Source organism: Bubalus bubalis, chromosome 8 (genome assembly GCF_019923935.1).
Source record: "Bubalus bubalis isolate 160015118507 breed Murrah chromosome 8, NDDB_SH_1, whole genome shotgun sequence".
NCBI lineage: Eukaryota > Metazoa > Chordata > Mammalia > Artiodactyla > Bovidae > Bubalus > Bubalus bubalis.
The window spans coordinates 102,421,488-102,442,624 of NC_059164.1; the positions used below are offsets into that span (position 1 = coordinate 102,421,488).

General features: G+C 46.5%; 2 protein-coding genes across 11 annotated transcripts in view; one reads left to right on the forward strand and one right to left on the reverse strand.

Moving 5' to 3' along the window:
- LOC102403983 (putative RNA-binding protein Luc7-like 2) overlaps nt 1–4,005 on the forward strand; it is a 56,512-nt gene extending 52,507 nt beyond the window's left edge. For all 5 annotated transcript variants that reach the window (XM_025291615.3, XM_025291616.3, XM_025291623.3 and 2 more), the window contains one exon: nt 2,721–4,005. In XM_025291615.3, the coding sequence (XP_025147400.1) occupies nt 2,721–2,898 (178 nt within the window). In that variant the 3' untranslated portion in view covers nt 2,899–4,005. The remainder of the gene's footprint in view (nt 1–2,720) is intronic.
- The window catches only part of KLRG2 (killer cell lectin like receptor G2), a 29,677-nt gene continuing 9,558 nt past the window's right edge, over nt 1,019–21,137 (reverse strand). Inside the window, exons 4-9 of one of the 6 annotated variants that reach the window (XR_006641338.1) lie at nt 9,377–9,650; nt 8,422–8,496; nt 7,993–8,041; nt 4,401–7,238; nt 3,831–3,926; nt 1,019–1,483 (exon numbers count right to left, since the gene is read on the reverse strand). Coding sequence is in view for 1 of the 6 variants with exons in the window: in XM_006078771.4 (XP_006078833.1) it covers nt 14,758–14,878; nt 15,356–15,459 (225 nt within the window). In the remaining 5 variants the exon portion in view is untranslated. Of the gene's footprint in view, nt 1,484–3,555; nt 3,927–4,400; nt 7,239–7,992; nt 8,042–8,421; nt 8,497–9,376; nt 9,651–13,000; nt 14,879–15,355; nt 15,460–21,137 lie in introns of those variants that run through there. The other 5 variants (XR_006641337.1, XR_006641336.1, XR_006641335.1 and 2 more) reach the window with 5 other exon arrangements.

The following is a 21,137-nucleotide window of genomic DNA, read 5'->3' on the forward strand; positions in this document are numbered from 1 at the left end:
AGCAACTTTATTCAAGTGAATTAGGACATAGGACTAATATTTTGACAATAATGAGGTTGACCTAAGCGCTAAACTGGAATCAGAGTAAACAGTATGGGCGTTTAGTGCTAGTGCTAAGTCGCTTCAGTTGTGTCCGACTCTGTGCGACCCTAGGGATAGTAGCCCGCCAGGCGCCTCTGTCCCTGGGATTCTCCAGGCAAGAATACTGGAGTGGGTTGCCATTTTCTTCTTCAGGGAATCTTCCCGACCCACGGACCGAACCTGCATCTCTCATATCTCCTTTGTTGGCAGGCAGGTTCTTTACTGCTAGCGCCACCTGGGAGTTTAGATGAGGGAAATATCAGAGTAATTTTAAAAGATAGCTTCAGGGAGTAGCCTAAAGCCTAAAATAGAGTAGGTGTAATTTGAATAGATAAAACCGGGTAGGAAAGAGATATTTTAGATATTACAGGCACATGCAGAGAATGAGCTGGGAATTTGTGAATTTTTAAGGGACAGAGTTGTTCCTAGTGCGCTTCTAGGTCCCTTATCTCATATCCTTATAACTAGGCACACAGTACAGTGCCCAGAAAAATACATCTTAAAAAATTCTCTGTGACTCTTACCTACATTGTAAATTTTAAGAATCATCTTGCTGGTTGGTAGAAGGTCTAGATAATTTCTCTTGTCACCTTGGCCCCCTGTCATTGTTTTGGTATCTCTGCACTCTTAAATGTTGTCATTGGTGGTGGGGATGGCGGGATAGGCATGAAGTCTCCCTCTTCCGGGACCCAGTCTCTAATGTTTCCTGCGTTTATGAAGATATATAGGAAATTTGACCACCATGCTACCTGACATCCCTCATCCAATATTTTCAGCATATTGTTCATAAAGAAGATTATTTTTGTAGAAGTATTTTTTCCTCAAGAACACTTCTAATCTTGATACTCAGATTACTATCTCAAAGCAGTATTTTGTTTTTTGCCGAAAATGAGCAATTGCTATTGAAATCTATTTGATATAAAAGAGAATATCAAGGTATTGCTACATAGTACCAGTTTTAATTTCAAAGTAAAAATCCCAGTTAAAGGTCTTTTATGACTTGGCTTTCTTCTGCTTCAACTGTGAAGTATTGGCCTCAGTAGAGTCTGCTTGTGGCTTTTGCTGGGAACTTCCACCCTTGGTAAACGAGGACCATGTGCATTTTTCTGCTGTGTTCAGGTGCATACAGTGCAGACTTCAGAGTCAGACTACTTGGATGAAAAGGGCCTTGGCCAAATTATCTAGTTACCCCTCCTGTCTCTCCTTATCTACTTAGTAGAAGAGTAGCTGTTTCATCAGAATTACTGGTATACTGAGTAGAAATTGCTTCTGTACAGGACATTGTAACCTCTGGCAAAATGTTAGTTGATACTCATCTCATAGTTTGTCATCATTTCTCTGGGCTTAGTACATGTCCTTATTCTTAGGCAGCATCTCAGTCTTCTTTCTCCATATTCCATTCCTACAAAGACATGGGTAGGATGTGTGGAGTGATTTAACACATCATTTTAAATTAAGCTTATTAAAACCTTAATTCAGTAGAATGCTCAAAGTTGACATTTAATCTTTCAACCTTTCTGGTTTAGTCTTTTTAAACGATATTTCTACAGCTGCCTAGTATAGTAGTGTTTTTTTCCCCTTGCCTTAGTAGTTGAAAGTATTACTTCATCAGGCTTCAGATCCTAATTCTGAGCATGGATTAAGTGAGATAATTATGTAAAAGTACCGTGTCACCTGTAAAGAACCAAATAAATATGATATGTTCCTAATTTATTCTAGATGTTGAAGGTATAGAAGATTCCATATTAATTCTAATCCCCTAGTGTCCTTTGGTTTTCCTTCTGATTGAATCTCTGGTATGAGCTTATATTTACCTTTCTTATTGGCTGGGTATGGGAATGGAAAGGTGGTATTAAGAAACAGTCACGTTAATCAAGATTGATTATAGTGTGATCACCTGTCTTTTATTCTGTTTTTTTTTTTTCTTTTGGTTGAATGAGCTAACTCAGGAGGAATAAAGCAGAGTTTTAAAATAATTGATGGTTACCATTCATATGGTAAAGCCATATCATTGAGTAGTTCTCTTACCTAAGTTGAACGTTGGCAAACGGTTGCCTGCAGGCCAGATCTGGTCCATTGGCCTGTTTTTATACAGCCAGGGAGCTATGGATGATGGTTTTTATATTGCTAAGGAATTGACAAAGGGAAGAGGAAGAATATACCACACTTACATGACCTGTAACACCTAAAATCTTTACATCTCTGGCCAGACAGCAAAGAAAAATTAGTTCCTGACACCTATCATAAGTCAGTGCTTTCCATCTAATTTGGAATGTACATTCTGTTTTTAAAATGTTGGATAACATTTTTAAGGGTATTATATTGTATATTTTCATATTAAATACATTTGCTGTGAGCTGGAGAAGCTTTAGGGTTGCCTCTGAGATAATGAGACTGTCTTGGAAATCATTATTTTGGCTTACAGTTTTTTACCCTTAGCTCTTTGTTTTCACCCATCTCCTTATTTAGTCCCCTTAGCAAAATACAGTAGTGCTCTTTTTCTGTCAGAAAACTGACTCCTCTTTCTTGGTTGTATTCTGTGTATCTTCAGCTAATCAGTACCTTAATATTTATCCGATTCTTTCATTTGGGTTTTGGGTTTCCCAACACATTTTGCTCCTCAAATTAATATTTTTCAGATCCTCAAAAGAAAGATTCAGAGACCAAGACTTAGCATCACGTGACAGAGACAGGAATTCAAGAGACAGATCACCTCGTGACAGAGATCGAAAAGATAAGAAGCGGTCCTATGAGAGCGCTAATGGCAGATCAGAAGACAGGAGGAGCTCTGAAGAGCGCGAAGCAGGGGAGATATAATTAGATGTGTACATATCCTCAATCCTTAAGCTTCTTCTGGAGTTACATACTATTGTTTAGTTTACAGCTGTTCGGGGTGGCACAGTGAGCAGTTCCAGACACCGATCCAGCTAGGCTAGGTGTACAGCATCTAACTCAGTCTGTACTTGTTTTCTTTGATGAAGCCTAAAACTACATCCATAGTTTCTGGTGAACCTGTAATACACTTCTGAAAGTCCAGTTTTATATAATAAGACACAGATGTCTTTATTCTTTCTAGTAGGACTGATAGTGGGTGAATTGTGTTACATGCCTTGGGATTTTTTGAACATTTGTAAAATGCTGTCTTCCTCTGTAGTCCCAAACAACAGCGACTTTGGGTATTTCTTTTTAATCCTTCTTCCTTTGACTCTATATCCCCTGACACTTCTACCCTCTAGTGGTAAGAGAAAGGGGTACAAGGAAGCAATATAACTTCTGTTCTAAGGTTCTATTCCCATTATTAATTACTAGCTGATTACAGTTCAAAACATTTATACTGGAATGTGTGCTGGAGAAATTCAAAATATGAGGCGTTTTGTTTGTCTAACGGTGCCTATTTTAGAGTTGGAAGTTGAACAGCTGTTGCATTACATACTTTGCTTTTTTATTGAAATTTTGAAATCAAACATGTCTTGATTTTTCTGTTCTTCTTGAATAGCTACATTCAGGATGTTTTGAGATGGGGGTGGGGGCAGGGACTTTCATAAGCACTTGTTTTATTTTGTGTGTGTGGAGTACAAAGATGACACCCTTATTGTAAAAAATAATAAAGTGAAAGAATCACCACCACCATCATTAAACTGTAACTTGTCTAGTAAACTGTCACTAGAGCTGTTTGCGGTGGCCATTTCTATTCTGTTATTCTAGTGCCTTACTGTGCAAGGCACCAAAGGAAAGAAATGTATACTTACAGAGATTCAAGCTGAATTGTTGCTCCACCTGGGCCCTTGCTGATTATATTCCAGCTGCTTCAGGACTGTAACAACCACTGTAGAGAAGGACCAGACCTGCAGAAGAAATTGGGTTTGTTTTGTTTTTCTTCACATTAAACAAACCAAAATAAAAACATGGTGTAACCAGTGTAAAGAGACTTAACGATTTCTGCATTGAAAAGCTGTATATCCACTCATGTTGAAACAGTAGTTAAACTTGTGATTCTAGAAAAGCTGAGAAATATATTAAGTAATATAAGGATCTGTGAGTATAACTTTAGATCCTTTCAAGGATCACATCTCTCAGGTTAGGCTGTGGCACAGCTGAGAATCTTTGGAATCTTGATCCAGCACAATATGCTGTACTGATATTCTGGGGGAAGAACGTTCTTGTCTGTTTTTCCTATCCAAAAAGAAGCTGTTAACATCCATTATTCATTATACTTCAATTGCTGGTATTCAGATTTTCCCCGGTATAAATAAGGCAATACAAAGTTGTTCTGTTTTTTCTTTAGCCGTTGTAATTTGAAAATGAAAATAAGGTCTCACCTTCAGCAGAGTTAGGGAAGGCAGGAGAGGGCTGAGAACAGAGGTTTGGTGGCAGAGGCTGACTTGGAGGGCCAGGCATGGGACTGCCAGTGGAGTGAGTAGTGCTGGGGCCACAGGTGAGCAGGACTTGGGTAATTGGGGCAGCAGGTGTTCTGAACTTCAAGGTGGGCCTCCATGTTTTCCAGGTGTCGGCAGAGACCAGGATGTCAGAGGTTTGGGGTCTACAAATACACCAAGGGTCAAACCAAACCGACAGCTTAACAGGGTTCAGGCTGCAAGTAAGGCATTCAGACTCGCAGAACTGGGCTCTCGGTCGAGGATTCAGCCAAGTGAAGCCTTGTAGGAAGCGCCCACACCTGAATCTGCTGATACTGCTCTGGGAGAGGCTTCTAGGGTCACTCCTGTACCTGGGTACTGCTGACTGCTTGTAACAGAAGACCCAGCTCCATCAGCCTTATACAAGGAGATCACTCAAAACTCACCTGCTTGAGTTCCATGTGGCAGCTCCATTCTCAGGGTAGCACCAGATAACCCAGATGAACTGTTCCCAAACCAGCTTCATCTTGCCTGACACACAGGGAACCAAAATGCTGAAATGCCAAGGTTTAAGGCAAAAGAGGGTTTCTTGGCAAGTCAGCTGAGTGAGGAGATGGGAGAACAGATCTTAAACCGGCCACCCCAAAGGTGTCAGAGTATTGATAGGATGATGAGTTATGAAGCAGGGCAGCATGCCTTGCCTTGGAAGAATTGACATTGTTAAAATACCCATTCTGCACAAAGCATTCTGCAGGTTCAGTGTTCTGTCAAATTACTCATGATGTTTCTCACAGAACTAGAACAGTCCTAAAATTATATGGAACCATAAAAGATCAAGACAGATGGAGTAGAAGGTTGGTTTTTGTTTGGTTGCTTGGGGTTTTTGGGGGTTTTTTGGCTGCACTGGATGGCTCTTGGGGTCTTAACTCAGCGACGAGGGATCAGACCCAGGCCCCCTGCAGTGGTAGCGTGGAGTCTTAACCACTGGACCGCCAGGGAATTCCCTGTAAGCTTTTATGAACAAAGCCCTATTGTATAGCACAGAGAACTGCATTCAATACCCTATGATAAACCATAATGGAAAAGTATTAAATATGTATGTATAACCAGATCACTTTGCTATACAGCAGTAATTAACACAACATTGTAAATCAGCAGTACTTCAATAAAAAGAAGCAGGGAGGTGTGGGGTGCACGGGGAAAGGTGATTGGAAAATGTGCAGGGGTCATTCTGCACTAGTGGAACTAAGCTACAGGCCTCTGCAGGTTGGAAAGGTCACCAGGCAGGTGTCTGAGCGTGCTCCGCTGGAGGTGGGTTGGGGGTGGTTCTCGCCAGCCTTAACCAGTTCACTCGCACCAGGTGCGGTTGGGACTCCCAAGTGCCCGGGAAGGAGCCCAGCCAGCCATCTTAGTGTTCAGGCTCCTGGCCTCCTAGGAAAATACAGATGTTAACCGCGAGCAGTGAGGCAGGTAAAGCAGATTTGACTAATCCTCATGCACCATTTCAGCCCACTGCATCTTTGGATCATTCTTCAATCTTTTATTTAAGTGTTAAAAATTTAGTTTTTTGACTGTACCACACGGCTCTGGGAGCTTAGTTCCCTGAATAAGGATCAAACTCGTTTCTCCTGCAGTGGACACGCATTTTCTTAACCACTCATCCATTGAGAAAGTCCCTTGTTCCTTAGTCTTGAGGAAGGAATGGCAGCGCCCACTCTGAATACTTTTTGCTGATAAGGGGTGTGTAGACCTAACAAGGACTTAGTAATGAGGCTATTAGCACTCATTTGAAAATACTCTTACTCCTGATTTCAAGTTAACATTTTGACCCCAGTAAGCAAACGGCACCTATGTGCCAGCTGTCACAGCATTTATAGGCCAAAGTTGGTCATCAAAAAGATGTACCTTGGTGGGGAGGGGAGGGCAAAGCACACAAAATGTAAGTGCGAGACATACTGATAAACTTCACACATCAAGTCAGGGGTCAGTGGCTTACTTTGACCTAAAGTGCCTCAGTTGTTAACCAGTTTAACTGAAACACTTAGATACTAAATATGGAAGGGACATGGGCTGGGAAGATTAAGTATGATCGCTACAATATTCTGACCAAGTGGACTCTTAAAGGGGAAAGACACCCAGGGTTATTTGAGGACACAAGGAGAGGACCAAGTTTCAGCTTCCGGGGGACTGGAAATTGGGTTGATTAGTCCAACCCGACCTTAAGATCTGAGGGCTCTTTTCCTAAGTGTCAGTGAAGGCAGAGGTGGTGGAAAATTGCTGACAGGCATAACTAAGGGGGTCAGCATGATCAAATATATAAAAAGGTTTGGAGTAACATATCCAACAGCTAGAGAGAGTACCTGCTTTTGCCAGAGTCTGAGAAATCCTAATCATTGTTCTTCCAAGCCCGGGAGGTCAAAAGAACAGTCATTCTGGTAACCTAACAAGTTATTAAAGGAACTTACCTTCTGAAGAGTTTTGTTTAACCAAAGCCAGCACTGCAGCAGTCTTGTTCACCTTAGTTTCCTTCTCACAGCTTCTTTCTGGAAAGCAACTTAAGATCTACTAGGGCCTCACTTGCCCATTCAGAGAAGTCAGTGTCAGGGCTATGGAACCAGACAAGGTTTGGATGACCTTGGGCAAGGTTTGTTTCCCTTCTGCAGCAGGGTCTCTCTTTCCCATTGTGTTCCTCAGGTCTAGTCCAGCAAGGATGGCACTGGTCTTCTAGATGTTTACGCTTCTAAGATTTCAGGGTAGAGGTTCATTATCTCCTCCTCTAAGAGTTTCCTGGGGAACTTACGCCTGCCAATACAGGGGACACCGGATCAATCCCTGGTCTGGGAATATTCCACGTGCCACAGAGCACATAGCTGCTTCGGGGAGGCACTAGTCCAGGCACCAGTTAGATCCTTGGCACTTTCACTGACAAGGGCCCTGGTTCAATCCCAGGTTGGGGAATAAAGATCCCACAAGCTATGTGACTAAAAAAAAAAAAATGGTAGCTGCTTCACATGAATCCTCCCCATCTGATGGTCTAGAGACTGGAGACCAGGCTTTTCAAAATTTCTCCAGACACCTTAGTTATGAACTTAGTGTCAAAGCTAGATATTTGAAACAGAGTAAGTGGCCCCCATATTGATCAGAAAGTCCAAAAATTGATTTCTTACTGTCCTAGTCCTGTGAGGTTCTATATGCTGGAAATTGATGGACTTGGCAGGACTTAGGGGAGCCCTTGGGTTCCTTGGTCTCTATCATTCTCAGCTATCTCAGCCATCTGATGTGCCACTTGTCTTATTATCTTCTTCCAGAGTCTTCCTTAGGACGGCACAATCTTTTCTGGGGTCCCTCCTATTTGAAATATGCACAGTGGTGGGGGGGGGTGTCTTTTTTTTTTTGGTTGTGCTATGTGGCATATAGGATCTTAGTTCTCTGACCAAGAATCAAGCCCACACCCCCTGCAGTGGAAGTGTGGAGTCTTAACCACTGGATCGCCAGGGAAGTCCCAGAGGTCTCACTATTGGTTGCCCCATTCACATAGAAGCCTGGGGCCTCCTACCTTTTGCCAAGTCCCTTGTAGGGTCTTCACCCTGGTTCAGCTCTTCCCTCTGTGAAGACAGAGTGGCCTGTTTCATTCTCTTGTTCTCTTCTGAGCCTGCCCTGCCATTAGAAACTGCAGGCAATCTCAACAGGTTAAGACATAGGCATTCCAAGAGCATCTTCCATTTTTTGTGTATGGTAGAAGTGGGGGGGGTGGGGCACTCTGACCAATAAGTTTTATTAACCACCTTTAAGTTCTCTGGGGCCTCAGGGTCTGTATCTGTATAATGCCTCTAAGCTTTGAAGACCCTCATTTGGGTTCTGTTTATCTCTTGTACTTTTAAAGCTTCTTCATTTGCGCATCCCTCTTTGAATCAATCTCAAGTTTTGGCCTATCCCCAGCATTCACATCCCACTTATCATCCGCTGTTGACATAGCCATGCTCACAGCCTCCCACGCCGGCTTGTCAGGGCTACATAACTGCCTCCTCATGAGTTTTATCCAGCACCATTCTGCGATCTTCTGAAATGAGAAGGGTATTGAATGAAATTCTGAACATCTGCCCAGGTCGGATTTGAAGTTAAAAAAAAAAAATTTTTTTTTTTTTTTTTTTTTTTTTTTTTTGACGAAAAAAGAATTCTTCCATTCTCTCTGCTTCATCTCTATAAGTTGGCATATTGTTCTTCCAATTAAATCTGAAGTTGAAAGTGAGACTGGACCCAGATCATCCCCATCAGCTGCCCGGTCTCAGCATTCACATCCCCAGTGGGGACTTGCCTTGTTGGATGCTGCCCCACCTGAGTTTGCATAGCTCCCTGGCCCAGTCAAGTGACAGGTATGAGAAGGGCGAGATCACTCCTGTGGGCCCCTCAGAGACCGGAGGGCCCCAAGCCTGAGGCTGTGCTCAGACAGTGGAAAGAGCAGCAGCCGCCTCGCATAGGATGAAGAGCAGATCCCCCTTTACATTAGGATTAAGCAAAACAGGTTTCTCTGCCTTCCCTTCTTGTTGGACCATGACCTGACATCTTTGCACAGGTTTATTCTGATTCAGTCACTGTACCTAAGGTACTTCATCCCATTTTTCTTCCCATTTACAAAGTAAATCCAGTTGCAGAGGGATATTGTAAATGCAGGATCCATTTACAGGCCATTTTGCTCAGGAATCTACAGGATATTGTGGTCATGCTGTGTTACCAAAATTACCATCACTTTCTTTTCCATGGATTCATACCTGAAAGTCTCCCAATTTTGGAAAATGCAGCCTAGAGGGCTGCAAGGGGGAACTGAGTACTTCCCGTTTTGAAGGGGCTTTGCTTCCAAGTGGTCTCAGTAATGAAGTCTTTCTAAGGGTCCTTGCTGCCATTACCAAACTCAATCCCCAAGTGTCAATTTTATTATTTACTTATTTTTGGCTGGGCTGGGTCTTCATTGCTGCACACATGGGTTTTCTCTAGTTGCAGAGAGCGGGAGTTACTGTATGTTGTGGTTCACGGGCTTCTCATTGCGGTGACTTCTCCAGTTGCAGAGCACAGGCTGTGGGGTGCTCAGGCTTAATTGCTCCATGGCATGTAGGATCCTCCCAGGCCAGGGCTCGAACCTGTGTCCCCTGCATTGGCAGGCAGATTCTTTACCACTGAGCCATCAGGGAAGTCCCCCCAACAGGCGACTCTGAACAACTGAAACAATAAGATGAAGATGGACAGAGACAAGACCCAAACAAGATCAGCAACCAAAAACCCCTGGCCTCCAACGCAGGTAGAGGGTACCTCAGCAGCTGTGACTTTTGTATTGTCTGCCAGAATCCTTCCAGGTAGATGGGCCCCCAGCCCATGACCTGGTCAGGATTATCGGATGGTTTAAGCACTGCTGGATTTCTTTGATGCGGTTACTCACCCACAAGACATCTTCCAAACTAGCTTCTGTGAAATGAAATGTCGGTGGCACCTGGCAGGGGAGATTCGGGGGAGGTCCTGGAATAAACGGACCAGGCAGCTGCTTGGACCCGTCCATGGGCTCTCAGTTCCAACCAAGGGCCAACAAGCATAAAGTCCACCTGGACTTCCCCTCCTACCAGGTTCCACAGACGTGTTACCAACTCAGCTTTGTCCTGCCGCATTGCAGAGAGCCAAACACTGAGATGCCGAGCTTGGGGACAAAGAATGGGTATATTCCAGCCAAAAGAGGAGATGGGATAACAGATCTCAGATCTCGAATCTGCCTCCCAGAAAGGGAGGGGCTCAGTGTATATACAGGATGACGAAGAGGCAGAGCTGATGAGGGATGGGGAGAGGAGACAGGGAAGAGGTGTAGGAATCTTCCCGTGCACGGGTGCAATGAAGCTACAAGGAGGTTGTGGGAGCGGGCATCCACTCATGCTGGGGGAGGTGGAGGGAGGGTGGTTCCATCCAGCCTTAACTGGCTTAGCTGAGGCTCCAAGGTCCTGGAAAATAACCCAGGCAGACACTGTTCAGGCTACCTGCTGCTTGAGAGAACACCCAAGTATCCTTGATTAGTGGAGACAGGTGAAATGGATTTGATCAATCATCACGTACCGTTTCAAAACCATTGCTCCTGTGTCTGTAAAGAGCAAGGCCATCTTTGCTTAGGTCTATGGCCCAATTGAGTCAAGTTCCCATTTGGAAACCAAGCAAAGTGGACAGAGTTAGTGACATCCCTAATTGACTTCGGCCTGGACTCCTGAACCAAACACTGGCCAGAGGGCTGGGACCACACGACGAACGTTAGGCTTAGATGTATCAGGTGCCTCCCAGGTTATCGCTGCTCACCTCCACCTGCAAACTGGCGTCACTGCCAGACCATGTGGCTGCTCCACGGTGGCGGTAGGAGGTTGGAGCTTATAGGGAGAAGCCCAGTATCCCCAATGATTCTTTTGCCTGAACACACACCCGTACCATACAACCCAGTAACCCTACTCATAGATATTCAAGAAAATTGACAGCTTCCTTCCACACACAGACTTATATTTGAATGTCCATAGCATTGTATTCATAATGGCTGTAAACTGGAGACAACCAACTAGAGAAATGATAAACAGATTCTGACTTATCCTTACAAAGAAAGGAACTATCAGTAAAGGTGGCAACCTGAACATGTCCTTAAAACCTTGTGCTGTTGCTAAAGAAGCACACAGTACATAATGTACAGTTCATGTACAGTTCATCCCAGAACAAGCAGCCCCAGTTTGCCTGGGGCTGGAGGTCAGGAAAAAGAGCACTGACCACAAACGGACAGGAGGGAACTTCCTGGAACTACTCCATGTCTTGACTGGCAGTGGTTTGGGTGCCTACAGTCTTCAGAAGGTACCCTCTTTATTTTTCATTTTTGGCCATACCATGAAGCCTGTGGGATCTTAGTTCCTTGACCAGGGATCACGCCCATGCTCCCTGCAGTGGATTCTTAACCACTGGACCACCCAGGGTAGTCCCAAAAGGTACTCTTGAGATGAGGTTATTTTCTTCTTTGCAAGTTATACCTCAATGAAGTTGACAAAATATGCTTTTCCTGGTGACAATATGGACTCTTTTAGACAGTGTGTCTCACCAGGAAAGCTGGTTAAAAACCTGACTTGGGGGTTGGTACCCACCCCCTGCCCATCTCAGGATGAGTTGTGTGTGCTGCACACCGGTGACTTCCACAAGCGAGGTGGCCTCTGAGCTCCACCGCAGAGGCCGCTGTGACCTGCTGGGCCAGCCTGTGTCAGAGGCTGTTCTCCAAAGCTCCGAGAAACAAGTGGGTGCCGGTGGCAGGGTTACTAGTGTGGATTTCAAACAATAGCAGTTGGCAATGCCTGGTGGGAAAAGAGCCTAGAAAAACTACTCAAGAGGAATTCCATGCAGACCAACCTGCTGTGTAACTTTTCCAGCTTCCATTTAGTAGAAAGGGAAACACACGCTCTGAAGGTGAGGTGAGGCTGAAACTTGTGAAAACATATCTTGATGTAAGAGATAATTACAGGTTGTAAGAAAAGGCATTCCAGTCACAGGAACCCTTTCTAAAACAAGTAGTTCTCAAGCCAGGCTGCACATCAGTCTCTTTAGGACCTTTAAAGCATTTCACTTTCTCTTTTTATCGAAGTAGTACACAAATACAGGTTTTTTAATTATTTTATTTCTTGGCTACATGGTACAGCAAGAGGGATCTTAGTTCTCTAGCCAGAGATCGAACCTGACCCCTCAAAGGGGAAGCTGGGAGTCTTAACTCCTAGACTTACAGGGAAGTCCCAAACGCTATTTTTTTTTGAAGTGAATATGGTTTAATAGTACTAAAGGATGTATATTTTAAAAAAAGAACAAACATCAGTCCCCTTGTAATCTCACTCCTGTTTAAGTGTACAGCTTGATGAATTTTTACATGTGTATCCACCTAACCTCACCCAGATCAAGATCCAGACCATTCCAGCATCCTCAAATACTCACTGGCACCTCTGTCCAGTTAATACTGCCTTGCCTCAAGACAAGTACTGTCACCATCAAATAGTTTTAAGGTGACCATCTGAAATGATTTTTGCCATTTCATCTAGTGAAGTGAAAAGTCACTTGGTCCTGTCCGACTCTTTGTGACCCCATGGACTGTATAGTCCATGGAATTCTCCAGGCCAGAATACTGGAGTGGGTAGCCTTTCCCTTCTCCAGGGGATTTTCCCAACCCGAGGATCGAACCCAGGTCTCCCGCATTGCAGGCAGATTCTTTACCAGCTGAGCCACCAGGGAAGCCCATTTCTTCTAGTACTTTCTCCATAATTCTAAATAATAAGTGTACACTGCTATTCCTTGGTTTGCCAACTTTGGCCAGTAACTAGGAGCTTCCTACTTTGGTAGATCAAACTTCACTCGTTTACTCACCTTCCTTACCCACTGACGGAGAAGGCAGTGGCACCCCATTCCAATACTCTTGCCTGGAAAATCCCATGGATGGAGGAGCCTGGTGGGCTGCAGTCCATGGGGTCACGACTGAGCGACTTCACTTTCACTTTTCACTTTCACGCAATGGAGAAGGAAATGGCAACCCACTCCAGTGTTCTTGCCTGGAGAATCCCAGGGATGGTGGAGCCTGGTGGGCTGCCGTCTATGGGGTCGCACAGAGTCAGACATGACTGAAGCAACTTAGCAGCAGCAGCAGCAGCTTACCCACTGAAGCTGAGAAACTCTCAGGTTTCTACACCGCAGTACCACACCACCCACCCTGGGCACCTGGGTCCTTTAAGCACCGCAGGTGATCGTAAGTGGCACTGAGCCCAGAGGGCCCCAAGCTGGTGGTGACCCAGAAACTGACATGAAACCAGCCTGACAACGCCAGAACGTTTGCCGGGAAGGGCTCTGATGATAGTTAAACTAGGACACGTCATCAAGCTCTGGACTAATTTGTAGTTGGAAGGAAGTCATGAGAAACACCAGCGTGTTTCTAAGATTTTTACTGATCATCATGTGTGTTCTCGTGGCTCTCCACCCCTTTCTCCCAGGCAGCCACACACTCTGTACAGTTAAACTCGACCAGTAGAGCTTTCCCTGAGGAGTGCGGGCGCCAGGCCTGCCTTGAGAGGAAGGCTGGTTTGCACCTGATTGGCACCATAAGCAGGGCAGGCAGTTTCTTTCCTTTGGAGAAGCCTCTCCAGCCTGGAAGGGCCTCCCAAGTGGTGCTAGTGGTATAGAATCTGCCTACCAATGCAGGAGGTGCAAGAGACGTGGGTTCAATCTCTGGGTCAGGAAGATCCCCCTGGAGGAGGAAATGGCACCTCTCACCCCAGTATTCTTTCCTGGAGAATCCCATGGACAGAGGAGCCTGGTGAGCTATGGTCCATGGGGCCTCAGAGAGCTGGACACAACTGAATGAGCCTGTGTGCATGCGTGTGCACACACTCTCCCTTCCCCCCACTTTGCTGCCATGCCCTTCAACCCGAAGACCCTCACTGAACCTCAACTGGGGAGCATCTCCAGGCTGTGTCCCCACAGCTGTGAGAGGCAGGGCTGCCTCATGCCTCCCCACATTTCTGATTGCTTTTTCTCACTCAGACCCCAAGCTTTGCAGCAGCTTCATCAACCAAGAGGGGGTGCTCCCTTGGTTCCCCTTGCCTGGATGGCTCTGTCCTCACCACATCCTCAGCCTCTGGCATCAGCTGGGCGGATGCCCCACCAGCAACCCGCCAATGCTGGTCTGCACAAAGAACCTTGCTCTCTGCCTGCTCCGAGAGCAGGGACGGGACCTGCTTCCTCTCTCCTCCGAGGCGGCCCTTTCTCCTGCCCCATCCTCCACATGCTGTGGGTGTGTGGGTGCATCTGATCACCTGGAAAGGGTCTTTATAGCAATGACGTCATTGCTGCCAAATCCCAGGCATGAAATAGGAGCCTCCCTCTGTGGGCTCAAGAGCCCAGGCTGGGATCACCTGTGAGTCCTCTGTTCCTCTCGGAAAGGGCACGCGCCTGTGAGGCAGCAGGTACGTGAGAATGGGGAATGGCCGGTTTAACGAGGGAGAAACAGGCTTAGAATGCTTTAAAAAAAAAAAACACACAAGGAACAACAAATACACTTCAGCAGCTGGAGATCCAGCGGGGGGCTCAGCTTCGGGGCCACGGCGGCTCTCCTCTCCCATGGACCCCATCTTCCTGCCCCAGGACATGCTCCCTGGTTTGCTGAGGCAGGACTGTTGAGCACCGAGTGGGGAGACCTGGGCACCCTGGTCCAGGGAGGAGGCTGCCCCAGCTCTCAACCTGGCCTCCCTGGGGAGCCACAATCCCCCAGCAGACTCAGGGCCGGCAGAAACCTAAGTCACATGGTGCCCTTGGCACAGACCCAGGGTCTGGGGGAGGCACATTCTGAAGCCACCAGCTTGCCTCCCTCCAGGCACCCACACTCGAGATCTGGCTGGTCCTGGTCTTCCTCTGGGAGCCTGGGGAAGGGTGAGAGGACAGAGAGACCTTCAGGAGGATGGGCCCTCCTGGCCTGTGCAGCCTCTGCCTGTGTACTGCTGGGATCACCGCCTGGAGCCCGGGGTCGGGGAAAGCCCTGGGGCAGGAGCCAGGAGGCCGCACCCTCTCCTGCCCCAGGTGTCAGCTGGGTGGCCCTGGGCAAACCACCAAACCTCTCTGAGAGGCACACCCCTTATCCAGAGAAGAGGGTGACAGTCCTTCTTGGGCAAATGTGTGGGGGACCCAAACAAGGGATGGCATGATGGGGACCAAGTGAAACTGAAATACCCATCCTAGGAGGGGGATGGAGAAGGGGAGGGGGTATGAAAGGACTCAACTTGGGGACAGGTGAAGGGGAAGGCTTCTGGGTCCCTCTGGTGCTGCTGTGATGTCACACTGGTCACACAGGGGGGCCAGTACTAGCAAATGGGACAGAGGGGCCAGCCACGGTCACTCACAGCTGGGGTGGCAAGGGGGTCCCGTCGATCCAGTGCCAGCCCTGGGGGCCTCGTCGGGCTCCCACCCAGGAGTACTTGGTGACCGGGTGTCTGCTCAGGAAATCCTGAGGGAGGAAAGCAGCGGGTCATTCTTCTCAGGTCACTGGGACGGCTCACCTGGGCTTCCATCCCCCTGTCCGATCCCCCCCACCCCGGCTTCCACAAGTTCCCAGCTCCCCAAGCCAGAGACGTGACTCATTTCTCCCCAAACACCAGGAAGTGGGAAGCTGTCTTGGATGCTTGCTGGTTGACAGGCACTGTGCTCAGGGCTGGGGACCAGAAATGGGGGCGATCCCCTCTCAGCCTTCAAGGGGGTAACGGATATGATCCTCCATCCCCACAAGCAATGCATGATGGATACTGAGCAGACAGAGAAACGAGGAAGCTCTGAGAAGATGGTGAAAGGCATGGGGAAAGCTGGGAGCCTACGGAGAAATCCAGGTGACAGACAGCAAGCAGCCTCGCTGGGCGGGAGGCTGCAGAGGTGGTCAGGGAACAGATGGTCACCTCCACAGTTGCCAGCAAGAATAATAAACTACATTACATCCACTTGGGAAGTATTGTTAAGACCACTAAAGGGGACTTCCCTGGGGTGAAGTGGGTAAGAACCTTCCAATGCGGGGGGACAAGGGTTCAATCCCTGGTTGGGGAACTAAGATCTCACATGCCGAGGAGCAACTAAGTCTTGAGAACCGCAACTACAGAGCCCTCATGCTTCAGAGCTTGTGTTCCGCAATGAAGACCCAGTGCAGCCAAAATCAATAATAATAATAATAAAAGATGTTTTAAAGAAAAACCATTAAAAATAAGGGTGAGTATGAAATCCATGGGGCAACATGGGGAAAAGTTATAGTATGTGAGGGGTTAGAGTCCATGAAAAAGCTGAATTAAAGTTGTGGCCTGATTATAAGAATGGAAAAAAATGTGTACACCCCTGGACACAGATACATGAGGAACAACAAAACCAAAACAAGGGTGTGCAGAGAGCTGTTGGAGATGCTTTTTTCTTTTAAATACTTGTCTTCAATGCCATGTTTTTAGCAATGAATTAAAGCAAAAAAAACCCCGTGTTTAAAAATGTTGAGGGGGGCAGAGTGGGAAAGAGGCTCAAGAGAGAGGGGATATATGTATATTTATGGCTGACACGTAGTATGGCAGAAACCAACACAACATTGTAAAGCAATTATCCTCCAATTTTAAAAAAATCTTCAACTCGAAAAAAGATGTTTCCATATCCTAAGCCCTGGTGTAGGGAACTGGAAGGTGGAAGGGCGGGGCAGCTGTCCATACCAGCCCAGTCTTTCCAGAACATAAGTTGTGCTGTGTCACAAGAGCGGTATCATGGTTCCTATTGCTCAGATGGGTAATTCCACTTTGGGGAAGAAATCCAAGAACAGAAAGAGAAAATGAACGTTCTCAAAATTTCCTGCTGCTATTTATAAAGATAAAATGGAAACCACCCAAATGCTCAGCAGTCAGGAAATAACTAGGCAAATTATGGGATATCAACATGATGGAAAATTACAGTGCTCTTAAAGATGACAGGCACACCAAAGACACAGTTAGGCAAGAAAAATGTAAATATGAAATCATGCCAAGTGGAAAAAAGCAAACCATGCCAGCAAGCCCATGGCGCTCACACACGGCAGCACACATATTAGTGATGACAGGAAGTGGCCTGGCATACGTCTGACATAGACTTAGTTCCTCTCTACCAGTGTTCAGGATGACAGAGACAAAAGTCTATGTTTGACCCTGGGGATTAGGAAGCAAGCACGGGGACTTCCCTGGAGGACCTATGGTTAAGACTCTGCACTTTCACTGCAGAGGGCGCAGGTTCAAGCCCTGGTAGGGGAACTAAGATCCAACAGGCTGTGCAGTGTGGCCCAAAAAAATAAAACCCACAGAAAGGAAGCACAGAATGATGCCTGCCCCCTTGATGACACTATCTGTCCTTCGGGTCTCAGTTTAAAGGTGACTTTCTGTAGGGACACTGCACGGAACCCCTCCCCTGGATCACTACAACCTTCATAGTTTGGAGCGTGGTGTGAGACACTGAACTTGTCAGTTTTCTGTATCAGTGAACTTGGTGAGGACTGGGGGCCTGCCCTATTGATCATTGACCGTGACTCCAGCACACAACAGACCAGCCCAACAAAATGCACCCCCCAACCCCCATGTCCCTGCCAGTAACCAGCAAGGGCCACAGGTAACACGCGAGCTGTGAGGCCAGCCCTGCACCCAGAGGTGTTAGTGCAGACCCATCCCCCACCACCCCTTTCAGGAACATCAGCTGGGAGAAGAACCTAAAAGAACTTCCAGACTGAGGGGTGACAGCCTTACCCCTTTTGAAACCCCAAAGACCAGAAGACCAGACTGCACAAGGCACACAGCCATTCCCGGGCATTTCATTTCCTCTCTGGCTGGACTCCACAGGCTGGGGCCCAGGGGCAGGGCTGGAGGGAGCTTTGGAGGGGATGAGAAGGAACCTGGGCTGGCTTTGAGTCAGAGGGCAGGCCAGCCCTGAGCATCTTGCAACTGAGGCTGCAGCAGATGGGCCTCCTGCTGCCCAGCCTGGCCTCCTGGGAAGAGTCACTGGCTAATCACCAGATCTTAGAGCTTCTTCCAGTGCTGAGAAGGAAGCTATCACTGCAGAGCAGAGCTATGGGGCCTGGCCACCCCTTACTCAAATTCTGGTTCTGTGACTTGCAAGTTATGTGACCTTAGGCAAGTTCCCTGACTTTTCAGAGCTTCAGTATTATCCTCTGTAAAGTGGGGGATGAGTGCAATTGTGCGGTAGTTTGAGCATTCTTTGGCATTGCCTTTCTTTGGGATTGGAATGAAAACTGACCTTTTCCAGTCCTGTGGCCACTGCTGAGTTTTCCAAATTGGCTGGCATATTGAGTGCAGCACTTTCATAGCATTATCTTTCAGGATTTGAAATAGCTCAACTGGAATTCCATCACTTCCACTAGCTTTGTTCGTAAGTGATGCTTTCTAAGGCCCACTTGACTTCACATTCCAGGATGTCTGGCTCTAGGTCAGTGATCACACCATCGTGATTGTCTGGGTCGTGAAGATCTTTTTGTACAGTTCTTCGGTGTATTCTTGCCATCTTCTTAATATCTTCTGCTTCTGTTAGGTCCATACCATTTCTGTCCTTTATCGAGCCCATCTTTGCATGAAATGTTCCCTTGGTATCTCTAATTTTCTTGAAGAGATCTCTAGTCTTTCCCATTCTGTTGTTTTCCTCTATTTCTTTGCATTGACTGCTGAAGAAGGCTTTCTTATCTCTTCTTGCTATTCTTTGGAACTCTGCATTGAGATGCTTTTATCTTTCCTTTTCTCCTTTGCTTTTCACTTCTCTTCTTTTCACAGCTATTTGTAAGGCCTCCCCAGACAGCCATTTTGCTTTTTTGCATTTCTTTTCCATGGGGATGGTCTTGATCCCTGTCTCCTGTACAATGTCACGAACCTCATTCCACAGTTCATCAGGCACTGTATCTATCAGATCTAGGCCCTTAAATCTATTTCTCACTTCCACTGTATAATCATAAGGGATTTGATTTAGGTCATACCTGAATGGTCTAGTGGTTTTCCCTACTTTCTTCAATTTAAGTCTGAATTTGGCAATAAGGAGTTCATGGTCTGAGCCACAGTCAGCTCCCGGTCTTGTTTTTGCTGACTGTATAGAGCTTCTCCATCTTTGGCTGCAAAGAATATAATCAATCTGATTTTGGTGTTGACCATCTGGTGATGTCCACGTATAGAGTCTTCTCTTGTGTTGTTGGAAGAGGGTGTTTGTTATGACCAGTGCATTTTCTTGGCAAAACTCTATTAGTCTTTGACCTGCTTCATTCCATATTCCAAGGCCAAATTTGCCAAGCCAGGCTTCAGCAAAATGTGAACCATGAACTTCCTGATTTTCAAGCTGGTTTTAGAAAAGGCAGAGGAACCAGAGATCAAATTGCCAACATCTGCTGGATCATGGAAAAAGCAAGAGAGTTCCAGAAAAACATCTATTTCTGCTTTATCGACTATGCCAAAGCCTTTGACTGTGTGGATCACAATAAACTGTGGAAAATTCTGAAAGAGATGGGAATACCAGACCACCTGATCTGCCTGTTGAGAAATTTGTATGCAGGTCAGGAAGCAACAGTTAGAACTGGACATGGAACAACAGACTGGTTCCAAATAGGAAAAGGAGTACGTCAAGGCTGTATATTGTCACCCTGCTTATTTAACTTATATGCAGAGTACATCATGAGAAACGCTGGACTGGAAAACGCACAAGATGGAATCAAGATTGCCGGGAGAAATATCAATAACCTCAGATATGCAGATGACACCACCCTTATGGCAGAAAGTGAAGAGGAACTCAAAAGCCTCTTGATGAAAGTGAAAGTGGAGAGTGAAAAAGTTGGCTTAAAGTTCAACATTCAGAAAACAAAGATCATGGCATCCGGTCCCATCACTTCATGGGAAATAGATGGAGAAACAGTGGAAACAGTGTCAGACTTTATTTTTTTGGGCTCCAAAATCACTGCAGATGGTGACTGCAGCCATGAAATTAAAAGACGCTTACTCCTTGGAAGGAAAGTCATGACCAACCTAGACAGCATACTCAAAAGCAGAGACATTACTTTGCCAACAAAGGTCCGTCTAGTCAAGGCTATGGATTTTCCAGTGGTCATGTATGGATGTGAGAGTTGGACTGTGAAGAAGGCCGAGCGCTGAAGAATTGATGCTTTTGAACTGTGGTGTTGGAGAAGACTCTTGAGAGTCCCTTGGACTGCAAGGAGATCCAACCAGTCCATTCTGAGGGAGATCAGCCCTGGGACTTCTTTGGAAGGACTGATGCTAAAGCTGAAACTCCAGTACTTTGACCACCTGATGCGAAGAGTTGACTCATTGGAAAAGACTCTGATGCTGGGAGGGATTGGGGGCAGGAGGAGAAGGGGACGACAGAGGATGAGATGGCTGGATGGCATCACTGACTCGATGGACGTGAGTCTGAGTGAACTCCGGGAGTTGGTGATGGTCAGGGAGGCCTGGCGTGCTGCGATTCATGGGGTCGCAAAGAGTCGGACATGACTGCGACTGAACTGAACTGAACTAAAGTGGGGGAGATGTTTGCAATGAGGCCTGAGATCATGTCCACAAAGCCAAGGGAATGTAGTATACACTCATTAAATGAGGAGTCTCCAGTCTGCTGGGTGGAGTGTAAAGCTTCATGTCTCATCCCAACATACAAGACCTCATCTGATGTTTGCCAAGGTGATCCTGCCCTTCTCTGTCAGCCCTAGGCCATCGGGCTCTCTCCCTGGGCCTTCCCCACCCAGCTCCACCCATTCCATTCCTTGCAGCTCAGACTCCACTAACCTGTTCCCATTGTTAGGGAAAACTGTGACGTGGGAAAAGCACTGTTTAGAGATAAAAGTTTAAGAGAAGGCAATGGCACCCCACTCCAGTACTCTTGCCTGGAAAATCCCATGGATGGAGAAGCCTGGTAGGCTGCAGTCCATGGGGTCGCAAAGAGTTGGACACAACTGAGTGACTTCATTTTCACTTCACTTTCATGCATTGGAGAAGGAAATGGCAACCCACTCCAGTGTTCTTGCCTGGAGAAGCCCAGGGATGGTGAAGCCTGGTGGGCTGCTATCTATGGGGTCACACAGAGTTGGACACGACTGAAGCGACTTAGCAGCAGCAACAGCAGAGATAAAAGTAAATTCTAGAAATT